Source organism: Astatotilapia calliptera, chromosome 12 (assembly GCF_900246225.1).
Source record: "Astatotilapia calliptera chromosome 12, fAstCal1.2, whole genome shotgun sequence".
Lineage (NCBI taxonomy): Eukaryota > Metazoa > Chordata > Actinopteri > Cichliformes > Cichlidae > Astatotilapia > Astatotilapia calliptera.
Genome location: NC_039313.1, coordinates 26,832,770 through 26,858,061, shown reverse-complemented (window position 1 = coordinate 26,858,061; position 25,292 = coordinate 26,832,770). Strand labels below are relative to the sequence as shown.

At 42.9% G+C, this 25,292-nt stretch overlaps 3 protein-coding genes across 4 annotated transcripts in view; 2 read left to right on the top strand and 1 right to left on the bottom strand.

Moving 5' to 3' along the window:
- The first annotated feature begins 1,514 nt into the window (after positions 1 to 1,514).
- On the top strand, positions 1,515 to 16,445 carry LOC113034090 (glutathione hydrolase 5 proenzyme-like). The gene is made up of 12 exons (XM_026188408.1): positions 1,515 to 1,746; positions 2,136 to 2,263; positions 2,353 to 2,448; positions 3,220 to 3,406; positions 3,489 to 3,649; positions 3,878 to 4,024; positions 4,259 to 4,389; positions 5,684 to 5,868; positions 6,714 to 6,805; positions 14,566 to 14,672; positions 14,819 to 14,929; positions 15,022 to 16,445. The coding sequence occupies exons 1-12, from the start codon at positions 1,580 to 1,582 to the stop codon at positions 15,166 to 15,168; spliced, it is 1,659 nt and encodes a 552-aa protein (XP_026044193.1). The 5' UTR covers positions 1,515 to 1,579; the 3' UTR covers positions 15,169 to 16,445.
- A 621-nt stretch (positions 16,446 to 17,066) lies between these two features.
- The window catches only part of ggt1a (gamma-glutamyltransferase 1a), a 29,319-nt gene continuing 21,093 nt past the window's right edge, over positions 17,067 to 25,292 (top strand). For both annotated transcript variants that reach the window (XM_026188070.1, XM_026188071.1), the window contains exon 1: positions 17,067 to 19,456. The gene's annotated coding sequence lies outside the window, so the exon portion shown is untranslated. The remainder of the gene's footprint in view (positions 19,457 to 25,292) is intronic.
- lrrc75ba (leucine rich repeat containing 75Ba) overlaps positions 17,949 to 25,292 on the bottom strand; it is a 14,977-nt gene continuing 7,633 nt past the window's right edge. Inside the window, exon 4 of the mRNA XM_026188072.1 lies at positions 17,949 to 20,302. Within this exon, the coding sequence (XP_026043857.1) occupies positions 19,705 to 20,302 (598 nt within the window). The 3' untranslated portion in view covers positions 17,949 to 19,704. The remainder of the gene's footprint in view (positions 20,303 to 25,292) is intronic.

Sequence of the window (25,292 nt, the reverse complement as noted above, 5' to 3'; positions counted from 1 at the left end):
AGAAAGGAATGTCCAATACTATTTCTATTTGTACCTTTCAAAGTAAAAGACGAGGAATGTTAACAGTAAAGTTAATTTACATTAAAGTCAGTAGCAAGCAGTACTCTCTTTAATCTTGATAAAAGTATATTTCACATACTTAAGTTCAAGTTGGAGGGTGTAGAAGAGACAAAATACAGATTGGTCCAGATCACAGTGGAAGAGGTCGTCAGGATGGGACAAGTTTTGTAATTATGTCCTAAACTGTCCCTAAACTCTTTTTTTTAAAGAAAAGCTTTCTTCATAGCCACACTCTAACCTCTATGTATAAAATTATGTCCACTGATACACACACACACACAGCTGAATTCCACTGATACACTGTGGGTGTAAGTTAAACTGAATCGTACCAGAAATCATGGTAACCAGCGTGACTGAGGAGGACACTGAGCAGATGGGCCTATGCAGACTTTGGGAAGTACTTTGAGCTTGCACAGGTAGTTTTAACACATGAGCCTACTTGAAAATTGCAAAACAAATGCAGATGTGTTGAAGATAGTCAACTGCCAACAGTTTCCAAATTTGCCATGGGCTATTACTTTACCTTCAAGGTAAAGTAATAGCCCAATGGACTTATATCCATTTTTTGTCTCATAATCTCTTCACTGAGCTGGGAGGTCCTTCTCGTGGCTCACCCATCGCCTGTGGTTTGAGAGTTTGGTAGTGCTGTGCAATACAATACATTTTGGTATTGATCTGAAACCAAGTAAATACAGGGCCACTATTGCCAATACCAATACTAATAGGGATACTTTTAACTTATAAAGGAGTTTGATTCAGTGTTTCGTGATGAATCGGCATGACTTTGCAAATTCTTTTGCAAACACATTTTAGTGATGATGAAATCATTTTTACTTTCCAGAGCACATCTGTCAGCTTTATCATATTTTTGAAGCTTGCAATAAGGTCCAAAAGAAGGTTATTTTGGAGATCTGGAGTATGTCTATAATATATGTTCCTGTCGTTAAAACGAAAGCTGGACACCGTACAATCATTCTTGGCTCCACCACAGGGAAATCTACAGCTGTGCACTCTCCTTTCTAAACGAGCCTCACTTGTAGAACAAGCACAACAACATATAGTAACATGATATGACACTGTTACCTGCGACTTCTTCCTGAATATCATTGTGACAGGCCCTGGCTGGTTTATGTAAAAGGCAGACATTTGCTTAAACACTTGTGAAGATATCACACAAAAAGCAGCTTCCAGACTAAAAGAAGACCCCCCCTCCTCCCATGAAACCTCATATTCTTGACGATTTAAGCTGTAATGTTTTTGTGCATCTCCAGCAAATCCCAGAATGCTGCACTATTTTTTTTAATAAGCATGTTTTATCGAGCTACTCGACTCTATCAACTCTATGATTTCTCTGCGCAAAGTTCTGAGACTGGATCAGCAGCTGGTTTCTTTCCTGTCCTCCTCTCCGCGCGCTTATCGCGGTGGGTGGAGCCAAGCACGTCCCAATTTATTCATCAGGTTGTAAAATTTTAGAGAAGTAGTCGGTCAGATGAAGTGGTGACACAGAGAAACAACAGCCATGGCGAGGTCTAAGGCGAGAGTGTACACTTGTTGCGCACTGATACTACTCTGCTTGGTTGCTATAATTGTGTGTATTGCTGTACTTGCGAGACGCAAATGCCCAACTGGCACTTTCTGGAAAGCTGCAGTGGCCGCAGACTCAGGGAGATGTTCAGAGATCGGACGGTGAGTGACATTTGAAACTTTTCAACCAAACTGCTCTCTTTACTATGTTCCAACTAAGGCAAAACATGCTGGTTTCTTAACCAAAGTTTGGCAAACACTAAAACATTTTGGGGATCTTAACCCGGATAATCATCATCACGGAAGTGGAGGATTATGGTGTTTCTCTATTTACGAGGCAGCTCCTCACCCAAGTAATGAGTTCATGAGTTCAATGAGCACGCTTCAGTATGCGATTGCATAACCATGTAACATTTCATAAGAGTGGAAATTGGAGGTGATTTGCAAAACAGCGGTCTATGCAAAACATAAACATTTCCCTACTTTTAAGGCGCACTCGACAACGAAAATAGGAACGCAAAGTGATGAAGGACATTCTTCTGTTCATTTAGGGACATTCTTCAGAAAGGCGGCTCGCCAGTAGATGGCGCCATTGCTGCGCTGCTGTGCACCTCAATCATGAATCCACAGAGTGCTGGTATCGGAGGGGGGTCCATATTCACAATTATGGACGTCTCTGGTAACAAGACACCCTCACTCCCCTTATTCTAATGCAGCGCTTCAGGCCTGCCGGAAAGGATCAAGTTATAATGTCTCATCTTTTCAAAGGTAAAGTGAAAATCATCAATTCCAGAGAGACCGCCCCTGCAAACTTGAACCCTGACCTGCTTAAGTCATGTAACAGCACTATTCAAGTAAAAAAAGGTAGGCTGCTTTTCTTTTATAAGACTTCTGCATCAGTTTTTTATTCCCCTGCGTCTTTTGTAGGCTGTCTTTCTTGTTTTAATCTTCCATGTGTCATGCCCAATTACCGGCTTGAGAAGCTCCACATTGAGTAATGAATTTACAAGCTCAGGGCTCAAAGTTTAAAGACTTCTGTTTGGTGGTTTGTCATGACATAAGCAGCAGATCCTGTCAGACCATTCTGCAGATATATTTTCTTTGACAGGGATGACTTCAAGTAGCTGCGGTTACATACCCAAGGCACTGCAAGATCACACGTGCTAGAACAGCAAAGTGATTAATCTTCTATTCAGTTTAGTGTTAATGTAGGCGGACATAAATGGAAAGTAAAGTATGTAAATTATATTGTGTAAACATTATTAAACCAGGAAAACTGTAGACATGTAAAAACAAATAGTCAAATAGAAACATGGGGTGGCTGTAGCTCAGGTAGTAGAGCGGGTCACCTACTAACCGGAAGGTTGTTTCGATCCCAGTCTGCTCCAGTCTGCATGCCAAATATCCTTGGGCAAGATGCTAACCCCAGGTTGCTCTCTGATGCATCCATCGAGAAGCTCGACGGATGCATGTCAGTTAGATAGAACTAAAAACCTAGCAAAGTGATTGGGTGAATGAACAAGTTGTATAAAATACTTTGAGTGCTCAGATAGAGTAGAGAAGCGCTACATATGGATGATAAAGGAGTTACAGTAAACTCAAAACATGAGTAAATGTATGTGTTACTGTGATCAGATAGCAGATGGATTGGGGTTCCTGGGGAAATTCGAGGTTATGCAGAGGCACATCAGCTTTATGGGAAGTTGCCGTGGGCCGACCTCTTTCAGCCGACCATCAAACTGGCCAGGGAAGGATTCCCTCTTCCTTACGTCCAAAGTCTATACCTCCCAACCATCAATACAAGCAGCACCCAGTCACTGCGGTATGAAATATGTCGACAATGTGAGTTCAAAAATATGAGGAGCAAGCAATTAATGTTTTATCTCCCTGTCTTTGTCTTTTAGGAAACTATATTCAGACGAGAACGGAAACCTTCTTAAAGCCGGTGATACTGTGAAATTTGAGAAACTGGCTGACACTTTGGAGATGATCGCAAATGAGGGACCAGATGTGTTTTACAGCGGAACAATAGCGAAGGATTTAATCAGTGACATACAGAAAGAAGGTATTGTCAGACAGGTTTTATCCTGCTCTCTTTTCTGACCATTTTCTATGTCTGCCAGGCACAATGATCTAATTACAAACGAACAAATCAATTGGCTCTGTGAATCTCTGCCATGATCCCTCATAGGCTACACTGTGGGCTGTCTGGATCCATTAAAAGTTTTGATTATGAGATGCACTGTGTTCAGTTGTGCTTAGCAGAACCATTTATTTCAATGTTTTTGCTCAGGAGGAACACTCACACTGCAGGACTTGGCCTCATATAAAGTTACAGTGACTGATGCGTGGGCTGTTCCTTTGGGAGAGTACCAGATGTACTTCCCTCCGCCCCCTGCCGGAGGAATCATCCTCAGCTTCATCCTTAACATCATGAAAGGTTCCTGTTAGACACTGACTGCAGAGATTCTGATCATCTATACTTCGAAATCACTATGTGATGCTTTTGGATCATTTTATTTTTTGAGCTGAGCTGTTCAAATTATTGCATTTATTGGTTGTTGCATATGGTGTTTTTTGCATGGAAGAAACAGGTCCTATCAAATCTTTACAAGTGTGATACAGTGAGAATATATTTTTAAATAAAAGAAATAACAATTGTTTATATTTTCAGGATATAAAATGAACTCAGAACTTAAGACGACTGATGAAAAAATATTATATTATCATCGTTATATTGAAGCTTTCAAATTTTCCAATGGATTAAAGAAACATATCCGAGATCCAAAGTTCCACTCAAATAAAGTAAGTATCTGAAAATACCAACAAGAAGATTCAGGCATTAGGTTTCTCCAACAAGTACAAAGTCATGTTTTACCAAAACTAATTTCACTCAGTAACAGGCAAATCAGTTTATAACTTTTATGTAATGTGTGTTTTGTTTTTTGGTTTTTTTTCTGGATGTTTGGTTGATATTCTGTCTCCGTTAAAACAAAAGTACCATAAATTAGAGACATTTCTTTGTAAACTTACAAATTAATCAGGGGATCAAGTAATTATTTCCCCTTCACTGTACAGTAATGTGAAAAAGAACTTGCAGGACCTTTGCTGTACAGTCTTGTAGAAAACTAAGTACATCCCATGATTCAGTTGTCTGTTGAACCACTTTTAGCAACACTATCTTAAAACAATCATTTTCTATACGGCTTTATCAGTCTCTCACATTACTGTGGAGGAATCTGGCCCTCTCTAGGGTCTGGATCATGACTGAACATTTGCAAAACTGAACGTTTGCAAATAAATGTCTGCCTTTTACATGCTTCACAAGGTACCAAAGCCCAAACCGTCCCTCCTCCACTACTGTGCTTGACAGTTCGTTATGAGGTGTTTGTGATGATATGCTGTGTGGGTAGTGAGAAAGGAAGAGATACAGGCAGTGAAAATGAGCTTCCTCTGAAGGGTGACTGTGCTTAGCCTCTGAGTTAGGATGAGGAGCTCAGGAGGGGCTCAGAGTACAGCCACTACTCCTCAAGTTGAGGTGGTTTGGAGAAGAGGCCTTCTTCTGTCAACCCTTCTAAACAAGCCATTAGTGTTAGTCTTTCCTCGCTGTACTGTGAGTTTAGAGGTTTTCTCTAGTTTATATCAATTTCTTTGAGCAATGCACACTTTGACTTTAGGGTAAATTTACAGCAATTTCCAGTCGTGGGAAGATTGTAGCATTGTGTTAAAGCAATGGAACACTCTAGACTAGCAAACGTCTTCTTTTATACATGTATGTGTGCTCACTCTTACATCTGATCAAGTACATTTGATTAACAGCATCAGGCTGCTACTTACCCTCTTAATTCTTATGGAAGCAGTAAGGGTGTACTTAGTTTTTCACATTACTGCATAGAGTGCTTTCTCCCATAAATCTTTCATTTCAACATGATAATTCTGACAGGCAGTGTAATGTTTGAAATAAATAAGTAACAAATAAGAGTTTTAAAAGCAGATGAACTCAAATCCCTTTTAGATTTGGCTCTAATTTGTTGTTTGTCTTGATATTCCTGTATTTTCTGTAATGCGTTTGTTTTTTTGCCATCTGTACTTCTAACAGATGGCAAAGAATTTCACAGAGGGTAGCTTTGCAGACAACATACGGATCTTGATCAGCAGCGACAAGACTCACGATCTCCAGTATTACGGCATCACTCCGTATCTGGAGAGCATGGGTACCACACATGTGTCTGTGCTGACTGAAGATGGATCCGCTGTGTCTGTCACCAGCAGCATCAACCACATGTCAGTGTCTGGATGAATCTGTTTCACTGTTATGCTGGACTTATGCTGGGCTTACACTGTGCGATTTTTGGCCCATTTTGAGCCGATTTTTGAGTCGTGCGACCGTTTTGACGATCGGCCCGATTTTGGCCTTCATCGTGCATCGTATAGTATACGTGGGGTAACGAGACGCGATTAACACCTCACGACCAGCTCCAGATCATCAATCGCTTGGTCGCGAGGGTGTCACTGCAGTTTGTCACACTGTGCACGCGCAAACACAAATGTCAGCGAAAAAGACGGCGCAGCACGGCAGTGCAGCGTGTGATCTGGACACAAGCGATGGAGGCACAACTTGTAGAACTTTGGAAAGCTCATCCGAGCCTTTTCGATGTGGCCTCACAAAATTATCACGACCACAACAACCGTGAAAATAGTTGGATCTACACTGCTGCTCAATCACAGCTGCCTGATCAATGTTTTTCATTAGCAATTTAGCAAAGTTGATGGTGGTGGTGTGCGTGTCTGTGTGAGTGAAAGACAGAGAGGGAGAGCGAGCGATAGAATTTCTGTTATAACCTTCGTTTTATGTACGCACAGTGTGAGCACTCAGGTCGCATCAGAGCATCGGGCCGTATAGTGTGAGACCCTGCATCGTGACCTATGAACTTTTAATCGCGCGACTGAAAAAAATCGCACATAAGCAGCTATCAAAAATGTGTCTTCCTTTGAAACTGAAAGATTAAAAAGGTTTAAGAGATTATTTTTAGAAGCTGCTTTGTACAATGGCTGTACTGCAGAATGAGTTTGTGTTGTCTGCGTCACAGGGTGTAGATCTAGTTGATTTAATGTTGTTTTCTTTACAGATTTGGCTCCAAAGTCTTCTCTCCAAGTACTGGAATCATCCTCAACAACCAGTTGTATGACTTCTGTAGAAGAGCTGAAAGTATCTCTACAGGTAAAGGATCAGCACGATCCATTTTACATTTAATATTTATGAAACTCAAGCAATCACGGGAGAGCATTAGGCAGAAGAGGTGGCACAGTGAGGATTCTTTCAATGGCTTTTTACTAATGGCACAAAGAGTTTATTTTTTTAGTGGTAACTGTTATTTTCCCTTTCAGCAGTGGGATTAATGAAACACTGCCTCATTGTTAGACAAATCTTGTGAGACCAGTTTTAAACTGGAGCAACGGGAGACTCAGGAGCTTGATACAAAAAACCCTCCAAAACGTTATCATACCTTACGTCAAGATAAACAAGATAAACTAAGTAAACACATCTTGTTGTGACCTATTATTATCTCACAGTTCTGAAATCATTTTCCTGACACAACATATTTTTCTTTTATGTAATTATGTCAAAGATTCAGAAGAGGCTGCCGTAACATTAAGACACATATTCCTCAAAATCAGGTAATGTCAGTGCCAGCCAGCTGCTCATCTAGGTCACTGGGACAGTTTGGGACCCAAAGGAGAGACTTCACACTTATGATGTAGTTACATAAATACAGAGAAATTTCCACAGTTCCAAAACAATTAGTAAGGTTGCAACTTACTTGTCACGGTCCGGGGCAGCGGCCGTGTGAAGAGTGGAAGGAGGACTCAAATGCAGCACTTATTCAGATGTGAAGGGTGATTTATTAACAATACCAGACATAAAGTGGAGATGGCAAACAGAACTAAGGACGAACTAAACTGGGATAAACTACACAGAGGAGTGGCAAACCTGAACATGAAGGGAGAACAGCAGGGAGAGCACGCAGGGGATTTCACAAGGTATGAATACAGACGACGCGACGAGGAGCAGAGGAAAACACACACTATAAGTACACAGAGAGATACTGGGAAATCACACACAGGTGGGAGACACAGCTGGACCTGGTTAACCTGACGAGACAGGGGAACACTGACACCAGGGACCAATAGAGGGAGCACAAACCCAAAACCCAGTATCTAAAATCCCAAACACAAACCATCCCAAAACAGCCATGAATAATAATGAAAGTAATAACAATAAAGAACACAAACACAAAGTCACCGAGTCATGGTCGCAGGACCATGACAGTACCCCCCCCTCAAGGGCTGGCCCCTGACAGCCACAGAAACACACCACCAGACCCGGGCGGGTGGCAGGGGGCCCAGGACGGAGGGACCGGGCCATGACCAAAACGAAGGCCCCAGAGTCCCAAACAAACGTTCACAAAACCCACAGGGGAGCCGAGTCCGAAACACAGTTCAGGCGGCCGGCCACGAAGAAGGCAACGGCGGCCGCTCAGGCGATGGCGGTCCAGGGGCCGGCTGTGCGGAAGGCAACGGCGGCCGTTCAGGCGATGGCGCCCGGCCAGTAGCCTAGCCAGCGGTCTAGAAAACGGCCGTTTAGCTCCAGACCCAAACGAGGCTGGGCCAGGCGAGGCTGAAGGCACGGAAGCCGGGGCCGCAGCGGGCGAAGATGCTGAAGACGCTGCTGCAGGCGATGGTGCGGATGCTGAAGACGCTGCTGCAGGCGAAGATGCAGACACGAAGGCTGGACCAGACGAAGATGCAGACACGAAGGCTGGACCAGACGAGGATGCAGACATGAAGGCTGGACCAGACGAGGATGCAGACACGAAGGCTGGACCAGACGAGGATGCAGACACGAAGGCTGGACCAGGCGAGGCTGATGAGGACGCTGAAGCGGAGGCTGGACCAGGCGCAGTGGGTGAAGATGAGGATGCTGTGGCCGAGGATGCGGGCACGAAGGCTGGACCAGACGAGGATGCAGACACAAAGGCTGGACCAGGCGATGGTGAAGCAGAAGCCGAAGCTGGACCAGGCGATGCTGAAGCAGAAGCCGAAGCCGGACCAGGCGTGGATGAAGCTGGAGATGAAACCGGGCCAGGCGTGGATGAAACCGGGCCAGGCGTGGATGAAACCGGGCCAGGCGATGAAGAAGCTGTAGCTGAAGCCGGGCTGGGCGAGGACGAAGCTGTAGCTGAAGCTGGGCCAGGTGAGGATGAAGCTGGACCAGAATCAGGCGAGGCTGAAGCCGAGGATGAAGCCGGACCAGGCGTGGATGAAACCGGGCCAGGCGTGGATGAAACCGGGCCAGGCGAGGATGAAGCCGGACCAGGCGATGATGAAGCTGTAGCCGAAGCTGGGTCAGGCGAAGCTGACGCTGAAGCTGAAGCTGGGCCAGGTGAGGATGAAGCTGGACCAGAACCAGGCGAGGCTGAAGCTTCAGGCTGAGGCGTGGCAGTAGCAGGTGGTAGCGCTGCAGGTGATGGTACTGCAGGAGGCGGCGCTGCAGCCACAGGTGGAGAAGCAGCCACAGGTGGAGAAGCAGCCACAGGTGGCCGGACGGGATCCTCGGGCCCCCCAGCCGACGTGGCAGTCAGTGTGGCATGAGGCTGGACGGGCTCCTCGGGCCCCCCAGCTAGCGAAGCAGGAGGCTGGACGGGCTCCTCGGGCCCCCCAGCAGGCGAAGCAGGAGGCTGGACGGGCTCCTCGGGCCCCCCAGCGAAAACAGCCGCAGAACCAGTGGGCACCGGGGCCCCCGGCACACATGAAACAAAACCAGTAGGCACGTGGGCCTCTGGCACACATGAAACAAAACCAGTAGGCACGTGGGCCTCTGGCACATATGAGACAAAACCAGTAGGCACGTGGGCCTCTGGCACATATGAAACAAAACCAGTAGGCACGTGGGCCTCTGGCACGTATGAAACAAAACCAGTAGGCACGTGGGCCTCCGGCACACATATGGAGGGCTGCAGCTGCGCAGAGCACTGACCCTGCTCAGGCAGTGACAGCCCGGTGCAGTTCACAGCTGGCATTTTGGCCTCCAGGGGTCCAGAGTAAGCTGAGGGCAGTAACCCAGCCTCTGGGGAAGCCCCGGAGTGAGCAATAGTCTCTAATGTAGCCAGCTTTTGAGGAACAGGTCCGTAGTGAAACAGTTTGTCTCCCTGCTCAGAAACAGCGGTGGAAAAACAGTGTGAAAATTGTGGCTTAAGGGAGGCTAATGGTTGAGCTACAGACTGGGAAGCTTGTGGCTGGACACAGAACTGAGCCGGAGAATGGCAATAAAGTCCTGGCTCAGACAGACACAGTCTGTCAGTTTTGCAGCGGGTTTGTACACGCCCACTTGGGAAGGATCCGTTACCACGAAGGTAGGTAAGCGATCCATACAGTCTCCCATCCCGCTCTGAATAGCCCCAGAAAACAAAGTCCCGGAAACTGGGGAAAGCAATGCATCCCGCTCACTCACCGCATCGGGCTGCTCGAAAGTGAATGCAGATGGGGGGAGAAGTCCAAGGTCCAAAAGAAGAAACTCCTGCTCCCACGAACGAAGCGAGCCCAGAAGCCATGGGAGACCGGTCACCAGACGCTGTAGCCGCCTCTCTATAGCGCGCTGGGACGTGCCACCCGGGTTTTCCAGCCACAGGTCGATGAGCTCCTGTGTGGCATCGATGAGCGTCTCCCGTAGCTCCCTGGACGGATTAAGCGCTGCTGGGTCCATCTTGTGGTCACGTCGTACTGTCACGGTCCGGGGCAGCGGCCGTGTGAAGAGTGGAAAGGAGGACTCAGATGCAGCACTTATTCAGATGTGAAGGGTGATTTATTAACAATACCAGACATAAAGTGGAGATGGCAAACAGAACTAAGGACGAACTAAACTGGGATAAACTACACAGAGGAGTGGCAAACCTGAACATGAAGGGAGAACAGCAGGGAGAGCACGCAGGGGATTTCACAAGGTATGAATACAGACGACGCGACGAGGAGCAGAGGAAAACACACACTATAAGTACACAGAGAGACACTGGGAAATCACACACAGGTGGGAGACACAGCTGGACCTGGTTAACCTGACGAGACAGGGGAACACTGACACCAGGGACCAATAGAGGGAGCACAAACCCAAAACCCAGTATCTAAAATCCCAAACACAAACCATCCCAAAACAGCCATGAATAATAATAAAAGTAATAACAATAAAGAACACAAACACAAAGTCACCGAGTCATGGTCGCAGGACCATGACATTACTATAATGATTATAGCATATTTATGTATATACAGTGGGGCAAAAAAGTATTTAGTCAGCCACCGATTGTGCAAGTTCTCCCACTTAAAATGATGACAGAGGTCAGTAATTTGCACCAGAGGTACACTTCAACTGTGAGAGACAGAATGTGAAAAAAAAAATCCAGGAATTCACATGGTAGGATTTGTAAAGAATTTATTCGTAAATTAGGGTGGAAAATAAGTATTTGGTCACCTCAAACAAGGAAAATCTCTGGCTCTCACAGACCTGTAACGTCTTCTGTAAGAAGCTTTTCTGTCCCCCACTCATTACCTGTATGAATGGCACCTGTTTGAACTGATCATCTGTATAAAAGACACCTGTCCACAGCCTCAAACAGTCAGACTCCAAACTCCGCCATGGCCAAGACCAAAGAGCTTTCGAAGGACACCAGGAAAAGTATTGTAGACCTGCACCAGACTGGGAAGAGTGAATCTACAATAGGCAAGCAGCTTGGTGTGAAAAAATCAACTGTGGGAGCAATCATCAGAAAATGGAAGACATACAAGACCACTGATAATCTCCCTCGATCTGGGGCTCCACGCAAGATCTCATCCCGTGGGGTCAAAATGATCATGAGAACGGTGAGCAAAGATCCCAGAACCACACGGGGGGACCTGGTGAATGACCTGCAGAGAGCTGGGACCAAAGTAACAAAGGTCACCATCAGTAACACACTACAACGGCAGGGAATCAAATCCCGCAGTGCCAGACGTGTTCCGCTGCTGAAGCCAGGGCATGTCCAGGCCCGTCTGAAGTTTGCCAGAGAGCACATGGATGATACAGCAGAGGATTGGGAGAATGTCATGTGGTCAGATGAAACCAAAGTAGAACTTTTTGGTATAAACTCAACTCGTCGTGTTTGGAGGAAGAAGAATAGTGAGTTGCATCCCAAGAACACCATACCTACTGTGAAGCATGGGGGTGGAAACATCATGCTATGGGGCTGTTTTTCTGCCAAGGGGACAGGACGACTGATCCGTGTTAAGGACAGAATGAATGGGGCCATGTATCGTGAGATTTTGAGCCAAAACCTCCTTCCATCAGTGAGAACTTTGAAGATGAAACGAGGCTGGGTCTTGCAACATGACAATGATCCAAAACACACCGCCCGGGCAACAAAGGAGTGGCTCCGTAAGAAGCATTTGAAAGTCCTGGAGTGGCCTAGCCAGTCTCCAGACCTCAACCCCATAGAAAATCTGTGGCGGGAGTTGAAAGTCCGTGTTGCTCGGCGACAGCCCCAAAACATCACTGCTCTCGAGAAGATCTGCATGGAGGAATGGGCCAAAATACCAGCTACTGTGTGTGCAAACCTGGTAAAGACCTATAGTAAACGTTTGACCTCTGTTATTGCCAACAAAGGTTATGTTACAAAGTATTGAGTTGTATTTTTGTTATTGACCAAATACTTATTTTCCACCCTGATTTACGAATAAATTCTTTACAAATCCTACCATGTGGATTCATGGATTTTTTTTTCACATTCTGTCTCTCACAGTTGAAGTGTACCTCTGGTGCAAATTACTGACCTCTGTCATCGTTTTAAGTGGGGGAACTTGCACAATCGGTGGCTGACTAAATACTTTTTTGCCCCACTGTATGTCTGTATGTACCCTATCACCTCCTTAACCGGTGGACTAATCTGAACAAAACTTTGCACAAACATCGTCACACATACAGCGATTATTAATATTATTAATACAGCAATTTTTATGTTTTTTTTCCATCATTCCTCTGCGAATGCGACGTTATGTTCTCCATTTTTTTTGTTTCACATGTCACGTTCAGTGTACCCCACCTATACCTAACTTAAAGGTGACCAACATTTGCATCTGTGTATTGTTTAAGTCACCACTAAATACAGAATGGTGTTTTTGCTAGTAATTGTAATAGAGATTTAGCCAACTTCAAATAGTCTACATACCAAGCTGTCCAAGGTTAGAAATAATCTGTTTACTTAGCGGCACATTTTATGCGTTTGTGGTTGGGCATTTGAATAAATCATTTTCTATTTGGATATTATTATTGGTCCAGACATATTCGAAATTTCTTTCTATATTTCTGTACAAACACGTGTGAGTACTTAGCTACACTGGCACTTTTCTGTCGATGTATCATATGTTGATGTAACTGAGGTATTTATATACCTGATAAAAATGCATATTTAATATTAGCATGTTAGGTTGTGAGCATGTTGGCATTTTAGCATTTAGCTAAAATTAGCATGCTATTGTTAGCTAAATGCTAAAAGCTCTTCTGTACCAAAGCAGGGATTCATGGCTACGGCTGTATTCTAGAGCTAGTTAATATGAAGCTTTAGCACCTTTTACACCTTTAGGAGCTGTGGATATCTATGGGGCACCGTTTGTAAAGTGAAACATGCTGAAATTAACGGCAACATTTTTCCACATTTAGCTCAAAACCTTACAAAAACGTATTTTTTTGAGTAATTTTTTACAACATTTAGTAAAATATTTGTAACTTTTCATCAAATGTTAAATATTAAATCTAAATGTTAAATATTAAATCTAAATATTATATTTAAATCTAAATGTTAAATGTTAAATCTAAATGTTAAATGTTAAATCTAAATATTATATTTAAATCTAAATGTTAAATGTTAAATCTAAATGTTAAATGTTGAATCTAAATATTATATTTAAATCTAAATGTTAAATGTTAAATCTAAATCTAAATGTTAAATCTAAATGCTAAATGTTAAAAGTTAAACCTAAATGTTTAGGCTAATATGCAAATTAATTGTACGGATCAATGGAAATACCAAAATAAAAGCTTCCCGAAAACCTCCGGTGCAAAATTGTCTGTTCTCCTCCACACTTCTCCCCGCTTCACTTCTTGCCTACGAGCATGTCCAGCGATTTTGCTGGACATGTGCTGCAGCGATTGTGAAGTGGAGACTGCAGCTGCTAAGAGTGCACTACTGCTAAACCTTTGGATGGCCGACAAAACGGATCTTCCGATGTTTTCAGCTAAATCGCCGGACGTGCTTTCTCATGGTCGGGTTATGGCTGAATTCCAGTGGAATGACGGTCCCGCCATAATAGACGTTCCAGCCATGTGTTCCAGCCCTAAACCTAACCTTATCCCTAACTATAACCTTATTCCTAACCTTTACTAGCAGTTAAATGACGTAAAATAGTGTTTTCTAAATCGATTTTTAGAAAATGAACAACATGTGTAGATTGAGTCCAAACGGTTCTCATGTGCTCTCCTTTTTCCGATGCCGTAATTTAGGAACGTGTTGGGTACCCGAAAGCATAAAATGTTGACAATTTGTCACCTAGCGAAAATTATTACGCTTTGGGAGTGAGAACGTGTCTGACCACTACCGGCACACTTTTGCACCGGAGGTTTTCGGAAAGCTTTTATTTTGGTGAAAGGAGCTTGCAAAGAAAAGCGTCTGGACTTCTTTAAGTTGCTTGAAGACGAGGATGCCAATGTGAACATTGATGTCTGATGTCAGATGCTGAACAAAAGTAAACGGCACATGTCAGGGTTGAATAAATGCCCTTCACCCTCTGCTTCACATCATTCAGAAGCAATCATTTTGTGATCATTTTTCTCCTAACAGTGATGAGTGTGGATTGTAGTTTTGTGCTGTCACTCAAGGCTTTTGTTGTATTTCTCAGGAGAGCAGCCTCCCTCCTCTATGGCTCCAGTTGTGCTGAAGTCTCAGTCGAAGACACTGGTGATTGGATCGACTGGTGGGAATATGATCACTACTGGAATGGCCTCGGTACGTGTCCAGGAGATAAAATGATGCAAACCCTCTTTGGTGTTAGAGTAAACATTGTAGTCAGAGGCATTTTCACCCTAATCCATTCTTTAATCATCACTTTCCCATCTGAAAGACTGCAATGTATTCTACTATTTCTCTTCAAGGCGCTCATAAACCACCTTTGGTTTGGAAAGAGCCTTAAGGACGCAATTAATACTCCAGTTGTTTATGTCGACTCTGAAAATGCAGTAAAGTTTGAACCCAACTTTGAAAAGGTACGTGTAAATATTCAGTGTATTTAAATGATAGCACAATAAGAAATTCTGCTTTTGTTCTATCTGAATCTCTTCTCCTCTTTGTACTTCAGGATGTAATTGAGGCTCTTAAGAAAAAGGGACACAATCATCAACCAGCAACACGTTTCTACAATGTAGTTAACGCTGTGGAAAAGGAAGACAGCTGTATCTCTGCATGGTCTGATGAAAGGAAAAAAGGCAAAGCAGCTGGTTACTGAGGCCAAAAGCCAGGGATGTTAGTTTAATAGCATAGCTTTAAGGTTATACAAATTCTTGCAGCCACAAAACCACAAAATCTGTAGCAGATGGTGTCTGTCCTGCTGGAAAATCATTGAACAAGATGCTGATTATCTGTCTTCTTCAGCTGAGTACCTACAGAAGCATGTAGCAGTTGAACTCGTGGCCTCTAGACACAACTGACTCTAACAGTAACATGATGGATTTTGCTGCACAAGAAGAAGCAACAGCCTTATCTGTGACTGTGCCTGACCCCCCCCCTTTCACTCTTCTGCTTATTTGTACACATTTTACCATCTGGTACTTCTGCCATTTCTCTCTTCTCTGGCATTTCTTTCAGGTTTTCTGTAGTAAAAGCAACAGATACATAAGGTACATGATACTACACTCGTGTTTCAGGCATGTGCATAATAAAACTGAGTTTAATGATAAAATAATTCAATGTTCAAATCATAAAGCCAAAAGAGTACAAAGAAAACAAATACATCATAAAAACTGAAAAAAATGTTATTATATTTTATAAATTATTGGGGATATATTGATATTGAATTTCATTATCTAAATTTTTATCAGCCAATTTAGGATAATAGTTGGTCTGATATTTAACAGCCAAATCTTTCTCTTAAATGTTGATTTCACAATCATGCAAATATTCAAAAAATATTCTTTGTTTGATGCCAAAATTTGGACATGAATAGACTGAATAAAAAAAAAAACAATCATTCACATAGACTGCAGATAAAAGAAGTGAAAGAAGCACATAGTTTAAAATTACTTAAACCTGCGTTTTTTCTAAGCGTCGTGCCAGCTAGAGACAGTTGTATAGAAATCTGTGGGAAAACGGCTCGATTGTGGTGGATTTATAGGCTCAGTTCTTGCTTTTAAGTCTTATAGATTACATGTTTTGTAAACTATGCTTCACATGATTGTTCAGATGGATGAAACAAAAAAAATGGTGACAGGCATAAGACATTAGAAATAGAACACTACAAAGTAGTGGGTAACTTCACAGTGCCCGTGTCCCACTTGTATATTCAAGCTTTGTAAAACTCACAATTAAAACTTAATAGGCTAAACCAAATAACACTGGTGCGATTGTCATTGTCAGCTTCACAAAATCTAGAGGCAACAGACTATAGAGATTAATTCATAATGTTGTCTTAAATTGAGATATTCGTCCATTTGGTCGCAGGGTGTGTGGCATCAGTTTAACCTCCTAGGACATGGCATCCACATCAGTGGACATCACATTTTGGTTTGTCTAGACCAACATACTAAATTTTGCTCTACAAGGGCCTGATATCCACTTACGAGGACATTATACTGCCACTGTTCTATCGAAATTTAGATAGAATGTCATCTTATGTGGATCTCATTTTTCTCAGAAAAAAAAATCAGGTAATTTTTTTACATTCATCAGGTCCCAAAAGCCCAAATAACAAAGAGAAATGAAAAATGCATGCCATGAAAGAGTTTAGGTCTTAGGAGGTTAAAATTCTTTAAAAAAATGAAATACTAAATATTTTTTGCTTCTTAACTTTAGTTTTTTTTTTCTTTTGGATCAGAGGTTCTTATGTCTGACATATAAATAGCTGTTCATGCATAGCATTTTTACCCTTTGCACATGAGCTGCTTTGTCACTGTTATTTTATGTACATATATCAAATGAAAATTTTGCATTTGTGCAAAACATATTCCCTGTGTGTATAATAGTAATGGATACATCTTCAAAGTTGCTCATTTTTATAATAAATGGTTGAATGGTCAGTACTTTAAATTTCACCTTAAAATGTTATAGATGCATTGAAAATCTGGTTTCTATTTTTTTTTTTGTAAAACCAAAATGATTAAAAAATGAATATACAGTTGAAAATAAAGTAAACAAAAGTAAAAAATAAATTCTGGTCGCAGTCGATGTTTGACAGCCGGGCAGTAATGGCTTTTTTGTGGATGTACCAATGTGCCCTTCTGCTGTTGGTCTCTCCCTCCAAGCTGAGGTCACTGTTATTGATGTGTGCCCCGTAATGTAGTCTGTGCAGCCTGTCTATGTTGTTTCTCATAGATCAGTTTGAAATTTTTTGTGGGGGACATTGTAGCAGTTGGAACAAGATAATCCGATCAAACGTTGACTCATACATTCAGCAGAGACGTTTGCTGAGCGAAAGTTTGACGCACTTTCCAGTGAACACCTACAGCACGCAATCAATTCTCACAGCAACACAGATAAAATGTTATTTTACTCGTAATACAGGAAAATAAATCAATCCTGAAGGGAAAAGGTCAGATGATAAGATCCTGGTGTTTTTTAGGGTGGGCTGCTTTGCCCCATCACATGGTATTTGGACCTCGGGGGGTGTGACAGTCACACTGTGCCCTGACCTTATAGGAGCCACCTGCTGCAAATGTCACATTACCATGTCTGGCAGCAGGAACAAAAGGTTGCCAGGAGAGGATCATGGGTAGGGCCTCATGCGATGACCACCCTGCTTTTCCCTGGCAAACAGTGGCAGTTCAGGCATTTCACTGACAGCTCACAGCAGCGCAGATGATCTGCTGGCTGGGAAACAAGCACGACATTCCAATAACAAATCCCAAACAGCACGGGCTGAGCTGATTTCTTTGATTGCCCTATTTGCAGACTAATCTGCATAAATAAATAAATCTTCCTTTTGGGGGTCAGGTGCAGGCTCTTCTGGTGACCCAGATGTTCCAGCTGTTCGGTGTGTACTTTGACTGTTAAAATAAAACCCGACATCTGCTCTTAGTTTGAATTGGTTCATTTATTGGCAGTCAGTGTTGGGCATGAGACAGATACACAAAGGCTACAACAAGGAAGAGTTTGACATTGACACATGAAAACAAACTACAAACCAGGTGGACAGCCTTCTCCATCACTCCCAGTAAACATTCGACATGGAAAGAGGTGTCCGCTCTGACTGTGAACTACATTCACTGATCTATTTTCTGTTTTATTGCGTCGTCCCATCGGCCGCTTCCCTTTTTGCTCTATTGTTCAAGCTAACAGCGGGTCGCAGGGCTCAGTTTCATAGTCGTTATTGTAACTACTGAGTTGGACAAGTGACAAAACACCGAAACAATAACACAAATCATTACAGCAACAATCGGACAAATTACGGATACACACATATAACACACAGCAAACATTTATTATATATCTAGTGATGATTTTTTAATGATTGCTTCAACAATCAGGAGCCGTCATTTCCCCGTCTGCAGGTATACTTTCAGCTCTCTGCTTCACTGCTTATAATCGATGTACACAGAGGCTATGCTATGGTGAAACTGAAATATATAAAAAAAAAATCAAACTGCCTTAAAGTGCATCGCAGTGTTTCGGTCAGTCTAACTTAAACATCATGTGCTACTACAAGCAGACTAGAACCAATAGATAACAGTCATGGCTGCGTCTGATTAGAAAACACAGGACCACTAAAGTACAGCATCAATAAATGGGAACGACAACATATCTGTAGAGACACACAGCAGTAGGAAAGGGCAGCTTGGACACTGCTCTGACTTAGTGGCCCGCATGAACAGCTGGCTGTGGTGTCACAAATGCACTGAAACACACAGTGGGGATGAGCACAACATCTCAATAATCACACAGAGAAGGGAATAAGAGCATTCGGGCGAGTACAAAAGCAATCAGTGACCGCTATCCATTGTTTGGTCCTACCTGTTGTCTTCTAAGATTGCTTTGTTCACCGAAAAGTGCACAAAAATAGCCTGTGGAAACACAACAGAGCCATGTTTTGTGTCCTCATTTACAACTACACAAGGGTGTGCGTGGGTATTCACAAGTGGACATTTGGAAAGGGGGGGAAAACGCAAAAAGTCGACCTAGCAGTTTTGCCGGGCGTCACGTGATGGGTCGTCGGCTGTATAGTCTGTTGAACTTGTGTCATAGCTTTTGTTGAGAGATTAACAGAGAACACACAATGTGGAGCTAGGCCCTGCCTGCCAGAGATAGACTCAGTCCTGGTAGAGAAACCCGGAGGGACCCACTGTTTCCAAACTGGCTCGAGTTCCTCTTCAGCTACCGCCGGGATGCTGCTCCTCCATCTGAGCAACTGATCTCAAACCTCCTCAAGATTGGCTTCTCAGCTGCCACTGTCACAGAGAGAAAGAGAGACAGAGAGAAAGAGAGACAGCAAGCGAGAAAGAGAGAGAGCACTGGTTTGTTAATCCTTCCGGCCCCCCCTCCAATGAAACCGCACCTCGTTCCCAAGAGCACCATCCACCAACACGGTAAGTCATGGCCGCTGCGGCTGTCGCTTCATTGTCACTATCTTGTGTGGGTTAACTCAGAGATGGTTAGGAATAGCTTGGTAGCTGTGTTGGGACAAGAAGTTCACAATGTGGGCACTGGTCTCCCTCATGTCTTGAGGGGTAACTGGGCTCGTGGTGTGAGGGCAAGAAGGCGAAGGAAGTAGCGGAGTGCTGTGGGACGACGTTTCAACCACAGTTGAAAGAACCTCGGAGACAAAATGACCCCATCACCTCTCACAGTAGTGAAGGGTAAAGTCTTTGGAGAGCTGCTTCTCCCCTAACCCCCAGGGCTCCAGCTCAAATTTGTCCCCCACATCATCCTCATCATCTTCATCTTCCTCCTCGTCCTCCTCATAGTGGCTGGGCTCTTCAATGGATGTCTCCAGGTGGTAGGAGTAGGGCTGACCCTCGGTGTACTCGTAGATCGTCGGCAGGCTGCTCTTTAGGCTGCAGCGCCGGCGCAATGCGACTAGCAGAGGCTGAGGCATGGTGAAAATGTCCATGTTGTTCCCTAGGTCGATCCAGGCCAGGCTGGCGAATTTCTTGGGGTCTTTGAGCATTTCGGTGAGGTCTTTGAGTATAGCCAGGGTGAGGCGGTTGCCATTGAGGGCTAAGGTGCTGAGTTTGGGCAGCGAGGCGAGGAAAGGCAAGAGAAACCTCAAATTTTCGTCAACAAGTTCGGTGAAGCTGATGTCTACAGCCACCACACTGTCTCTGTTGTTTTGGAGGTAGAAGGCGACTTGACGGACGTCCCGGGTCGAGAGGGGAATACCAGACAAGTCGACGGAGTCGCTGGACATTTTTTTCTGTAGGGTTGTCTTGAGACTGTTGGGAATATGAAGAGAAGAGAGTGGTATTACTTAGATGTCTCTTGCACATACACAGACAGAAATTGCTTTTGGCTGGAGGATGAAATGATCTTTGAATGATTCCCCGATTGATGAAAAAAACAAAGCAGTAGTTTTATGCTGTGTTTCCTGAGCTGTATAAAGGAGGGGGGTAACTGGTCCAGCTTGAGCGGAAGGCTGGTACAGAGACTCCAGCATGGGGATTTGCTAGTGTAAACAGAAGAGTCAAAACATCCGAGCGAACCAGCAGCTTGAGCTTAAAGCTATGTGGGCCAGAAGCACGGGGCTCCTTATAGTGCAAGGTCACAACCGTTTCCCCCTGCAGAGATAAATTATGAAGTGCTTTGGAGGAACTAATCTGAATAAATCTGGCCATTTCAGTTATGGGGAGGCTAAAGAAAGACATGACTTTGCCTCTTTTCTTTTGTTGGTCAGCGACGTGCCACCTGATAACAGATTTTGGTGCAATTGAGCAAAGGAGTATGGAATCACACAAAACGTCCCCAGTTTGCTACACATAACAGAATCTTCTCATGAGCCGTGGCTGACATGTTGTGTATGAATGTCTGTAACACATCATGATTAGGCCACAAAACATATGCCGCAGGAATGCAGCAATGAATAATGCGTCATTAATTCACACTGCTCGCCATTAATAAATTATCACGTCAGAATGACTATTCATGCAAATAGCTAACACTTAATAAATTACAAGCTAAATATGATCTCACCCATTAAGTAACCTGTATCATAATAACTGTGATTCTATTACAGAAAAGTGCTTTTTTGTTTGTTTGTTGTAGACAGCAGCTTTTGACAAGCCTCTTTGAGAGGGAAGAACATGCAATGTGAGTTTGAAGTAGCCAAAAACATTTAGCAGGTGATGAATAATGTCACAGATAAACGATCATGAGCTCATAAAGGAAAACTTGATATCAATCTTGTTTTTGGCTTCTGACTGTGGCTTGTCAGCATTACTCAGTACTGTATCTGTGGATCAGTGGTTCATGCAGCAACATGTAGATGTACACCTGCCAGCCAGGTTTCTCAAAGCACCTTATGTATGAGGACTTTCATAAAGGTCGACTGAGCGCAGTGGAAAACTGCAGTGAGTTTGGTGGCATAGAAATGAGTGCATTAACTCTGATACTGACAGACATTAATTGTTGGCAGATTGGTTTAATTTGCTCACATGAACATACACTGATCTGACTACAGTGACTTTACAACACCTGCTATAAACAAGGCAGACAAACATTGTTTAAGCTCAGCAGATGCTTTAACAGGATTATAGCATGTTTGAAAAGTTCAGTCCCTCTGCCTGATTTTTCTGTCTTTAAAGGGGATTTCTGAGTTGAAATTCAATCAGGGAAGCTTTAAATGATTACTTTTCTGCCCAGGATTTCTATCTGTTTCAGTGCATACTCGGTATAACCCCTGGAATATCTTCGAAATCCTTTCAGGACATTGCATAATGAAAGCACGATTTGAAGCTGAATCTAAATATAGGCGATATTATGATCCCTTTCTGCAGCTAGCATTCGTGCCGAAAACATTTCTGAATTACTTGCACGCTCCTTTGCCCCTTTGTTTGCAGTCCCTTACATTTACAAGCGCCCGACTCCTCACTCACCTCCTCACCCCAGCCCTAGAGGAGGCAGTGTGTTTAACTTGAGCTGTTACTGAAGTGGCCTCCAAGCTGATTTGGTGTCAGAGTGAATTAAAGCATTCCCAGCGCCCTTGCGACTTACTGTGACATGCACCTGTCACTTGTTATGCACCCAAGTGGGGTTTTTTTGTGGTGCTGAAAATGGATGTGCCCTCAGCAGCATGCACAGCTCCTTTTTTTTTAAAAGCAGGTGATGGGCTGATGATCAAATAACTCGTGAAAACCCCCCCAAAATCTGCAGATATCACCAGGATTTAAAAAGAAGTTTTAATCAGGTGCAGAGGACAAGAAATATGCCAAGCATGCTGCACTTCTATCAGACTCTTGTGAGCCAGAGTTCTTTCTCTCTCTTCTGTCTCTCGCATCCTTTTTTACATGACAGAAACCTCATTTTAACCAGAGGCACAAAGGTCCTAATGGCCGTGGCAGAGGCTTCGCTCCAGGTGTGAATAGGTTTTGATCACGCAGCTCCTTCCTTTTCAGACAGGCTTTTGAGCCCAGTCTGCACAAAAAAAGTATGTCTGAGGCATACACACTGGAAGCTTCTTACATCCTGCGTCAAGATCTGATACCACAAAACATGAGCGCTACTGATAACTTTGAGTAGATGGTTTTTCTTGTGAATTTTACATCCAAGAACATGAATATCAGGGCTCAGTTTAAATTAAGAAACAGTGCAGAGGTATGATGCTGGATATCTGTGGCTAAGTAGATGCCCAAAGAAATAATAATTATACACTGAATCCAGTAAGGACTTACAGTAATGACATCAGCCTTTAATAACAATGCATATTTACAAACAAGCAACCTAATAAACACCCTTTACATAGTTAAGAAATCAATTAATTTTACATTGTGGTGCCATATATTAAGTATTCCCACCAAGAGTGCACCGCTTGTCTCTACGTGTGGCTCATCAGTCTCCAAGTGTCAGCGATTTAATCCAACGAGGCCGCGTTCTAATTCAGTAAGCACAAATCAAATCGCTGTTGGGATTTAATAAAGTAAATATTCATTCTAAAGCTTGCTGAGTAGAAGTGAGATTGTATATATATATTTTTTTAAATTAAGAAACAGTTTTTTCTAAACATGCAGTTCAGTTTCCTCCTCATCTCCCCTCTGGGCTGTTATTGCATTACTCACGCCATTTTGTCTTTTTTGTCGAGTCATTTACGTTCAAACTTTTCTCTATTATTCATCTCAGTCCTCTGGTGGGTAAAGCCCATCTGCACGAGATGAGCAGTCTCGTCACACCTGCTCCCTGATGTCACGTATATTTTCCACTGCACGCTCATCATAAAGACGTACAGATGAGGTCGGCGTGCACTACAGATAGAAATCACACGCACATAATCCCTCTCAGCACTGCATTGTCCTTCATGCTGCAGGGTATTCAACCTCACACTTCACAATCCGTATCGCTAAAGGCAGTTCCCTCCCATGCACCAATCAGCCGCAACATTAAAGCCACTGACAGGGAAAGTGGATAACTCTGAATAGCTTGTTGCAGTGTAATGGACTGCTGTAAAATGCTGGATCCTGGCGTTTATGTGGACATTATTTTGACATATACTGCCTACCTAACATCCCTATAGACTTGGCTGACACCCGTCCATACAAGCCCCAAGCAAGTACTTGAGGGAACTTGTGGTGCTTTTGAGGATCCTTTAATGACCATACAACACAGATTAAGCCTAAAAACTATATGATAGTTCAGGTTATTCTGTTTCTGAGTGTTAGGTGAGAAAACAAAAGCAAATTATTAAGTCACGTAAAGCTTATGGGAAAGAAAAACACTTCTGTAAAAGTCAAAAAAGAGAAAAGGTCACAAAAAGTGTCTGCAAATTTTATACTGACATGAATTTAGCCTTAAGGTGAGAGCACTTCAGTAGCGTATCTGGGTCACTGCATCCATCAAGCCCATTTTTTTTCATTGCACTTGGAAAAAAAAACCAAGGAAAGTTTTCTAGCCAATCCTAAATAAACTAATTAGATTAGATTGAGATTAATGGGATTACTGAGTTTCAGATATTAATTCAGTGTGGCATTTCAGTCACACAAGTGTGTACAGTACTTAGAGGACTGCGTGTGCCGCACTAATGCTAGATAATGAAGGGATGAACAGTCCCGTGGCATTAAAAAGGACTGAGCTGTTTCTGTTTCCTCTGAGTGGAGAGAAACCCCACAGAAATGGATTTGTTGCTTTTTTTAAAAATTTTATTTCTTGCACAGAGGAGCCAGGCTGTCTGCAGCTGAACAAAGATGGAAGAGAAAGGGAATATAAATCCACTCTAAATTTGTGACACACTTTCTTTGGTTTATTTGCTCTGTAAATGTAGACCAATAAAACCTTATTTGACAAAGGATAGACTTGGAATTTCTACAAAAATGCTCTTATGGTTGTGTGATAGTTATAAAGTTACAGCCAAGAACACAAGCAGCGGCCTAGCTGCACCTCTGAAGTTCACTTTTTTAAAAACAAAATATGATGTTTTTGTTTAATTATTGACAAAAAACACGGTTCTAATGTTTTATTACACTCAAAGTTGATAGACTGTTTATAAAAGATGGACATAGTAATAAGTTTGTCTCCTACTGGTTTCTGTTGCCTTAGGTTTAGCACTCGACTTCAGACAAGAGAGTGATATTGTAGTGTGAATGTGTGTGTGAATGGGTGAATGACTGAATGTAGTGTGAAGCGCTTTGGGGTCCTTAGGGACTAGAAAAGCGCTATACAAATGCAGGCCATTTAGAGCTGCCAGCTTAAGCCACAGACTGTATATGAAAGATGGACATAGCTACTGTGAAAAAGCCGAGGGTTTTCGCCTACGTCATCTGTGTGTTTAAAATCAGATGTAAGCAAGCGGCAGATTTGAATGAGAAGCCAAGAGACACTGGATAGTTACAGTATAGGCTAGCAACTTAATAATCACACATATCCTGCTTTAACCTTCTTTTTGACTCTAATGTGGAACATGATTTACATGATGAACATTAGATTATAATTATAATCAAGAAGACTTATAACTAGTAAGAACCAGGGAGTCAAAAGGTAATTTTTCCTTAGACATCTCTACAGCTGCACTAAAAAAAATCAGTTGTTGAATGAACACAATTTAATCATGGCACCTTTTTCCACGTGACTTAACCAAGTACAATAACCCATTTTTGACCATGTCAAACCAACACATTTGGCATTTGGTGGTTTAATGTAATCAGATTACGTTGGATCAACGTAGTATACTTGGAATTACTTGAAGTGATTTAAATAAGTATGTAGAGTGAAATTTGTTTTAAT